The sequence below is a fragment of the Parasteatoda tepidariorum genome, chromosome X1 (assembly GCF_043381705.1).
Source record: "Parasteatoda tepidariorum isolate YZ-2023 chromosome X1, CAS_Ptep_4.0, whole genome shotgun sequence".
Lineage (NCBI taxonomy): Eukaryota > Metazoa > Arthropoda > Arachnida > Araneae > Theridiidae > Parasteatoda > Parasteatoda tepidariorum.
This window is the reverse complement of record NC_092214.1, coordinates 70,761,449-70,770,993: the sequence shown is the minus strand read 5'-3', so window position 1 is coordinate 70,770,993 and position 9,545 is coordinate 70,761,449. Positions and strand designations below refer to the sequence as shown.

The following is a 9,545-nucleotide window of genomic DNA, read 5'->3' as shown; positions in this document are numbered from 1 at the left end:
GATTCTAGAAAGAAGTAGAATTAAGTTTTTTCTTGAATTAGTTACTGTAAAGATGTGATATATTTTTCTACAGTTGTTGCATTTAAACAATTACTAAGTGCATTCATAATCACATTTTATGATTGTATATTTAGCTATACAAATTAAAAGAACATAGTCAACTAACTAATCTTGTGAATGCAAGAAAGTACAATCTACTAGTCAATGCCAATAAACTAAAAAGTTTACTTTTATACTTAATAAAGGATGCAAGTCATTTTAGAAAGAAAATTATATTTATATGTGTCTTTTTAAATTGTTTATAATAGTTTTTAAATATTTCTGTTTTGATATAAAAATGTATATATGCTAATTTTTGGCTATTAAGTGCTCCCTAAAATTTTCTTGAAAAATTCCTACCTAAAATATTTCAAAATTTCACTGCACCTCCTGAATTCTATCAAAGAGTGTTTTTTTTTGTGTTATTTGCATTTTCTTAAACTCTCATTATTTAATTACTGAATTTCTCTTTTAATTATTGAAATCTGTAGACCTTTCATTGTAACTGAATAGTTATATATTTTGAGATGAAATTTGAGCTCAAAATAAAATGGGTATTTTCCCTTTTGAATTACTGAAACTAAATAGATATTTCTTTTTAGAAAGTTAACACCATTATATTTTAAAAAATAAGAAAGTTAAAATTTACTTTGTAAAATTCTGGAACAGATACTATTCATTGGCATAAATGATAAATGCAATATATATGAAAACAACAGAGTCCATAAAACAATTTTGTGGACTCTTATTATCAATCACATGCAGGTTTTTTAAAATCCTAGCAATAGTGAATGTATGTATAATTGTAGTACTCCTAGTATGCTATTAATGGTTTTATGGATCCTGAAAATTATCTTTATATTGTTATCAAACTGATTAATAATCATTTTAGCTGAGATAAACTGAGTGAAAAAAATAATTTTGGCTGAGACAAACTGAGCCAAAAAGAGATTTTAACTACGACGAAATGCAATTTCTGGTGAGACAATTTGATATTTTGCGAGTAGCGAGTGTGATTGAATATCAATCTATTCAAACTTTTTTTTATAGATTTATAGTTTATTTATAGTTAGAAGCTTATGGACAAGAAATTTAAAAAAAAACATAGTCTTCATTGTTATTGTCAAAATATAAACTTTAAAGCTAATTTACCTAAAATTATTAAAATGTCACTTAGAACCCATACCCTCAATTATTTCATTATATGAAGCTATTTTCATAAAAATTTAATACATAACCAATTTAAATTATTGTATTTTTTAAAATAGTGATTATGCAAAGATATTGAATTGATACTTTTTCTGCTCTTTTATATGAAGATGATGAAAACAAACTTGCGTGGTGAACTTACCATTTACAAGGAAATGAAATTTGAAGATTTGGATGTTGTTACTGCTGTGATTAGAACATTACGGTTGTCATCTTCTGAGGTAGCTATTAAATTTATGTATTATTTAATTTTTTAAAGTTGTATTTTACTTTCTCTCAAGTTTATAAGATTACAACAAAAGATTTTAATATTGTGGGAAATTCTGTAACTGAATTATTATATATTCAGGGAACTGTCAGTAAAATGTTTGTGTTAATAATTATTGAAGAAAATTAATTTTAGTTTGGTATGTGATTAGTTATCTGAAATATAATATTAAAAAAAATTACTTTAAAATTAAATACAAAACTCATTTTTCAATCAAAATTTTTAATTTCTTTGAATTATGTTTTTCTTTTAAGTTTGTAAAAAAAAAAGAAAAAAAGAGTCTAACATACAAAAATATTAAACGTTTGAATTTTTGACTTCATTAGATATAATTGCATTTGATTGTAATATTGATTCAAATATTTTTAGCATTAAAAATAAGTTATTTTAAAAAGGAAAAGTTAAAATTATATTTTTAAAATGAAACTTAAATTTTTAGATATATAGTATAGGATTTCATAAAAGAGCTTTAAAAGTTATTCTGATATATTTAGTTCTCATATGACTAAAACATTTTCTTGGTATTTTTATATAATAAAATGCATACCTATATTTATTTCTCAGTAAAAATCAGTTTGCAAACATTGCACACTAAGTTTGTTATAGGGTTTGTCACACCAATTTTTCATTATTACAACAAACAAACACTTAATTTTTTAAAACAAGGCAATTCATAATAAATATCTTAGTTTTTTGTTGAATTGGCTGTTATTACCAAGTAATATTTGTATTAGTGTTTCTTTTTTATAATTAAAATTAGCTTTTGTTTTACTTTATTAAATTATGTCATTTATTATCAATTTCTTGTTTTTTATTGTTTTACCTTTTTTTCTGTTACTTTGTTATTTTTCACAGTTTTTTACAAGCATTCACTGAATGAAATATATTAAAAACTAATCAAATCAAAACTTTATTCCTACCTATGGAAAAAGAAAAGTTTATCATTGAATATTTAAAGTCTTCAAAGTAGTATACTGGGAAAATATTCACTAATTAGGTTTCATTAAAAATATCATTTTTGTCATTTCATCTAAGGTTTAACAGTTGGTTAAACTAAGAAAATAATAGAATGTTTGAAATTTTTATGGAAATTTAATGTATGTAGTTGAAGACACTATATCAAATAGAAAGTGTTGATGACTGGAAAATAACTCCTGCAAATTATTTTTTATCATGCACTTTTTAAATTGTTTAAGAGCTAGTAGAATTTAAAAGTTATAATCATTAAAGGTTGTTTTAGACTTTTTAAGTGCAATCTGAGGAATCTAATTAAGGAATCTTTTTACTGATGTATTTTTTGTATGCTATGAGTTTGCCAATATAATTAAGATTCCAATATATAATTCAGTTTAAATCAAGATTATTCAGTTTTCCTATGTTTTTCACGTTTAAAATACTAGTTTTACCTAACTTTGATTCTTTCGAGATCAGGAAGTACTATATTTTCTAGCTTTTCAATTTAGTAGTGTTATTATGAGTATTCATGTGTGTGTATGTATCATGTATGTGTATGAATATTCATGTGTTCATCATATATTATGAGTCATTTATTATGAGTATAAATTTTAGTAATTAATATTTTAGTTATTAGCTATATTCTTGTTAGTATATTTAAAAAAGTTAAGAAATAAAACATCAACAAAGTGAATCCAGTACCTCGGTAAAGTTATAAGGTTAGGAAAATTTTAACATGTTTGGTAAAGTGTAAGCATATTAAAATCAACAAAGCATAAAATAACAAACTCTACATCTTGAATTACTTTTCATCTAATGAACAGATTTTATGTACCAAGATGTAATTTTGCAATTTAGTGGAAACATTTTAAATATGCTATATTATAAGTGTAAATTACATTTTTAAAATGTCAAAATGATTTTATGCGATAAATTGGGACACTAAAATAAATTTTTCTGATTAAACATACTTTTTTTTGGCAAATACAGATTCTTTCTTTTTTTGACAAATACAAATTTTTACTTTTGTAGTACATATAAATCATTTAATAGAAAACTTAGCTAGTGAATTATCTATAGCTAAATTATTAATATGATTAAATGCCATTAAAAGTAAATGTTGATTACTTTATTGGTATGCAATTAAGTTATATAAGTTTGATATTCTTGTCTAAGCTTATTTTAAGAAGTATATTTATTCAGTTTATTTCCTTATACTACTTTTCATTTATTAGAAATAATAGATAATTTAATGTATTGTCACTTATCCTTTCATTTATGATATTTCTCTATATAAGTAACTTTGTCCTATTATAATTTTTAATGTAATATTTAAATATTATACTTAGTAATTTTGTTTTTGATGCTTAGGCTTTGTTAAGAAATATATTCATAATATGATAAACATTTTCAGTGCAATGTATTTCCTCCTTCTACTTTTGATTTGAAAAATTGATATTTAAAATTTATTCCATATTTGATCATGATTATTAAACTTTTCTCGGACATATTTCACATAATATATGACTAGGAACATACTTTTTCACTATAACCTTCTCTTTATAACTGTTTTGTTAAATACCATACATTTTAAAAAATATATGCAGTGCTAAAATTTTTTTTAAATTTTTTTTGCTTCTGATGTTTATTTTGCAGTTGCATTTGCTTTTAGATTGCCTATATTCTGTTGTAAAATTATTTAATAGGAAGTTGATGCTTTAAGAGATGCGCTTTCTCCTGCTATCTTATGTAGCATAGTGTCTGATGGTAATCTTGAGAAGTTAGAAATTATGAGACAGTTTGTAAGTAGATTTTATTTATTTATTTTTTTTTTTTGAAGTTATAAAGGTCAGGTGTTTAATTTGGTCATAAATACATAGATATAGTGGTCTTGATTTTTAACATAATTGAAAATGATTATAAATTTTTCTTTTCTTTTTGCGTCTCATACTTATAGAACACATTAAGGTACATTTTAAGAGATTTTTCTTAAACGAATAATTATTTTACACCATCCTCTTTTCCACATTTTTTGATCAATTATTTTTAACTGAAGTGAGGTAAAATGGTGTGATGCCATTATAGACATTTAATGCTTTTTAGTTTTTAAAATTTCTTAAATTTCATAAATTAAAATTTTTTAATCATTCTTAATCTAATTTTAATTAAATTAAACCAATTATTTAGTTTTTATTACATTTTATAAAAAGCAAATATAAATATTTTACTATCTTCTTAACAATCAATATAACGGCTAACTTTTTAATTCAATATAAATGTATAATTCATTAATTCACCGTCTCAACTAAATCGAACATCAAAATCTTAACTCTTTATTCCTTAAGCTGCTTAATTTCTCTAACCACAAAAATGCTTCAGTTACTAGGTTAAAGTAATTTCTCACGGTATTTTTGGTGTTTAAACTGTGGCCAAATTATTTAAATATTAACATGAGATATTGTGTGATTGACTGAATTGGCTTTTCTTTTGGCAGTGTTTTTTTTTTGTTTTGGTAATGGATCATTCCTGTATTACGAAGCATTGATTAAATGCTCACTTTTAATTTGACTTTTGACTAGATAGGGCATTTTATCACCCAGGGCCTGTCCTTATTGATATTATGTAAAACTTATTATTTCACTTCAAAAGTTACTTGGATAAAATATTTTTTTAATTTTGTATCCTGAACTCTACAATTACTACTGAATAAAAGTTTTATTATGATTATGATCCTGTTTTCATCTTCCTCAATTAGTCATCTACGCCTCCAATCGCACCATGTTATCCATTATTCCTTATTTTTCATTGGTCATACTTGGAAAATAGATGTTTAATGTTTATTTTTTGTTGACAAATTTTTTTATCAATTAAAATATGCAACACAGTTTTTTATGAAGGACTACTTAGTAAATTTGAGAGAAAAAATAAGGAAACTAACAATGCATCTTTTAAGCATTAAATATCTGTTTCTAAGTGTGTCTGTTTTTAAATTTTAAATTATCCATCTTTTAAGCACATATTTCACTATTAATTAATATTTTCTTTAAGAGATAAGTTCAAAGTGACTTTAAATTGTATATAACCAAACAAAATATAGTCTGCTGAAGGATTCGATATGTTTCAGAAATAAAAAATAAGATAATTTCTCCCCCCTTATAATTTTTAGTCTTTGGGAAATGGTAAATTTTTCCCTGCTTGTGCCAGAATTAATCTTGATTTCTACTGTTATAATTAAATACCAATTTTAAATTTGGTTGAGAAACACACTTTTTTTTGAAATTGAAGGCTGTTTGTCGAATGTGAATATAAAAATTATTACATTAGAAAAAGAATCTCAAAATGGTATTTAAAATTATTATTTCACTTCTACATAATTTTACTTTTTTTCTCATTTGCTTATGAATATATATCTTTCGGCTAAAATAATTATTCAATAGCTGTATGCGCCAAGACAAACAGTTGGACAGCTTTTTGCCATCTTATTTAAACTATTATTAAATATTATTTATATTAAATGAAGGCTAATTTTATATTTAAGTATTTTTTTGAGTATATAAAATTACTGAAATGAAATTATCTTCATTATCATTGTGTTGAAAAATTGCCAGAGCAAAATATAGACGAGAAGTTTTTGAGATATTACTATATAAAATTCATGCACAAATAATCAAGAACGTTATTTTTCTTACTAACATGCTACTATTTTTTTTAACTAAAATTAATTCTAGGATATTTAAAGCTAGGAACAAAAAACTGTCATCAATTCCAGTTGGATAAGGACATTGGAAAAGTATATCAAAACTTTCATTCATTACTTCTTTTAAAAGTTTCCACTGATATTAATATTTTCATTTGTTAGTATCATCTGATATTGGCACTTTCTTTTAACTGTATTGAAAAAAGTCTAATTATTATTTTCTGCAGTTCTGCACAATTATTTCAAAAGTGGAGTAATTGGTGGAAGAAATTATAGCCAAAAAGCACTGTAAAGTACATTCTATTATAATTATAATCAATAAATCAGCATATGAGGGTTCCAAAAATAAAGGAAATAATTTGAATCAGTTAATAATATTGTGGGAGGGATGAAAAAGTATTAAATACGTTATCAGAGGAAAACATCTACATTCATCTTTCTTAGACCATTTACTTATTTGCTCAATGAAATTTATACTCAAGTGCTTTGTATGAAAAAGAAAGACTTCGGGAAGTAAAATCTATCCATACTACAATATGTAGTTTTTTCTCTAAACTGTTGAAACTATTAATTTATAGTTTTTTAAATTGATTATTACGATGAATCAACTTTGACATTTTTGTACCTTCTGCATGTATGCTTATTTGCTTCTTTTAAATTTAAGATTCAATTCTAGGGAGCATACCTTTCTGCATGTGATTATGATTACAGAACTCCATTGCATATTGCTTGTGCTGATGGCAATATAAGCATTGTAGAATACTTACTAAAGCATGGAGCTAGTGTTCATATGCGGGATCGAGAACACAGAACTCCCTTAATGAATGCAGTTGAAAATGATCATCACGAAGTTATTGAATTAGTTATTAAAGCTGGTGGCTACCTAAATTTACCTTCTACCACAGTAGGAGAAATGTTATGTCGGTAAGAATTTTTTAATTTAAAATGAGTGTAAGTAAAAAAATGCCCATTAAACATAATATTTTCTTTTAGTGCAGCCAAAGAAAATAATTTACGCCGACTTGAATCACTTCGGCTTGCTGGGGCAGATTTAAATGAACTAGACTTCACAAAAAGGTCTGCTCTTCACTATGTGAGTATTAAAAAATACTTTACAACTTTCTGTTTCTTTCTTCTTTTTTTTTCTATTTTAACCTTGAAAATTTCTCTAATCTAGGCTACTGAAATGAATTTTGAAGAAGCAGTTTCATTTTTGCTACAATACTCTGTTGATGTTTCTGTTCAAGATTTATATGGTAATACATGTGTTGATGTTGCAAAAATACTGAAACATAATAAGATTCTAGATATATTTGAGAAGCATGTTAATATTTGATCTGCCTCTTAATGACTATAGTTTTGTCTCTAGTCAGAAAATGCTAAAAGCGTCTTTCATTTACCAGTTTTGAATTATTACTAAATAGCATATGCTATGCCAGTTTTGTAGAAAATATGACAGGCTTAATTGCCATTCACACTGCATGCAAAAAATTCGTATATTCGAAGTGGGAGATGCAAACGAAAACCTGATTAATGAAATAAGTTTACTCAGGAAAAACTCACCAATCAGGTTTTTGTTCGCATCTCCAAATTTGCATAGGCGATTTTTAACATGGTGTGTGAATGCTCCCTTACACCCCTTTGCTGTGAGGGAAATCAGCATATTATATTACTCTATAGGGACAATCTGTACCAAAGATTTATTTTGAAAACTTGTTTTTGTTTGCTTATTTTGTTGAAATTTGTCTATTATATGTCTTTTAACTCCAGTTGTTAGTGTTACACTTTTTTAATTAGTTTATTTTTATGCATTTTTGATTGAGTATTTTTAAACTCTAGTAATTTACCTTGAGAATCTGAGGGTCAATCAAAATGATTTATAAACTAGCCAATCAGGTTTTTGTTCGCATCTCCATATTTGCATATGCTTCCTTACACCCCTTTGCTATGAGTGAAATCGGCATATTATATTCTTTATAGGGACAATCTGAACCAAAGATTTATTTTGAAAACTTGTTTTTGTTTGCTTATTTTGTTGAAATTTGTCTATTATATGTCTTTTAACCTCAGTTATTAGTGTTACATTTTTTTAATTAGTTTATTTTTATGCGTTTTTGCTTGAGTATTTTTAGACTAAAGAAATTTACCTTTAGAATCTGAGGATCAATCTAAATGATTTATAAAAAAGTTTTTGCTTTCAATGCATTTGCTATATTTTATTATATCTCATCTTTTTCTCCCTATTCTAAGCATCATGATTCCCCCCCCCCAAAAAAAAAATATATTGAACACATGAGTAGCTACAATAGTACTTCCTGTTAAGGACAATTCCAAAAAGAGACACCCTCTATTGAAGGAACAAAATACTCTTTATTAATTTATATCTCCCTTTTGATGACTGGTGCTTCTGAGGAAAGAAAAACAATACATTAGAAAAAAAGCATGACATGGTGCAATTAAGAGGAATATCTCATTCAAAGAATTGTGAGTATGCATAACCACCCAGGAACTGCCTTTGTGGGTTATAGGGATCAATTAGTAAAAACAGCGGTCAAAATTCAAATGACTAGTCCATCTGATGAAAATGATTGGTTGCTAGTACTAAAGAACATTCCAACGTGCATATTGTGAAAATTTCTAACATTCTTAGTTCTTGCGTGGGCTGTGATGTAGTGTGAAGGTTGTGAAGTGTAGTTTTAGTTCAAGTGATTTTAATACAGAAGTTTGAAATAAGTAAAAATGAAGTATGTAATATGTTAAAGAATACAGAAGAATTTAAAAAAACATTATTACTTAATCAAAAAAGGAATAAATCGTAATAAACGTGTTCTTTATTAGGAGGTTCTACTGTATTTGCTTGACAATGAAAAAACCTGATTTTCTTTTTTTTTAAGCCTATCTTTCATACTGAATTTTTAAGCTCAATCACTTAACAAAAAATAATGTATTTAGAATAAGATATTCATATAAAATTTATAAAAATCTCTATTGAAATTTTAATTTTGAAACTTATAAATTGAACAGAATTAATCAAATAAATCCTTTGTAGTTGTATCCAATTTATATATAAGTTGCACTCTGATCTGAATTAATTTTTGTTGGACAAACATAATATGTAAGATGATGAATGAAAAATAAAACTATTCTTTTTCGAAGACGAAAGCCTTTATTACTCTTAAACACAATTTGAAAAATATTATTTTGAATTTTAAATCTTTCCATAGCATGTCGACTTAAGTAAACAATAATAACATAACTTATGTTCAGTACTGAAAGATAAGTATCGCTCATTACTGTGGTGGCAGAGAGCAGACATATGATTAGAACAGTAAAAAAGCTTTGGTGGTTTAGAGTAGACATGTAAAGTTGAATAGTCAC

General features: G+C 25.6%; 1 protein-coding gene across 3 annotated transcripts in view; it reads left to right on the top strand.

Moving 5' to 3' along the window:
- LOC107455457 (L-asparaginase) overlaps window positions 1-9,329 on the top strand; it is a 43,523-nt gene extending 34,194 nt beyond the window's left edge. For 2 of the 3 annotated variants that reach the window (XM_016073033.3, XM_043050159.2), the window contains exons 10-14: window positions 1,359-1,469; window positions 4,177-4,272; window positions 6,844-7,091; window positions 7,161-7,260; window positions 7,345-9,329. In XM_016073033.3, the coding sequence (XP_015928519.1) occupies window positions 1,359-1,469; window positions 4,177-4,272; window positions 6,844-7,091; window positions 7,161-7,260; window positions 7,345-7,503 (714 nt within the window). In that variant the 3' untranslated portion in view covers window positions 7,504-9,329. The remainder of the gene's footprint in view (window positions 1-1,358; window positions 1,470-4,176; window positions 4,273-6,843; window positions 7,092-7,160; window positions 7,261-7,344) is intronic. The other variant, XR_001585572.3, reaches the window with a different exon arrangement.
- The last annotated feature ends 216 nt before the right edge of the window (window positions 9,330-9,545 follow it).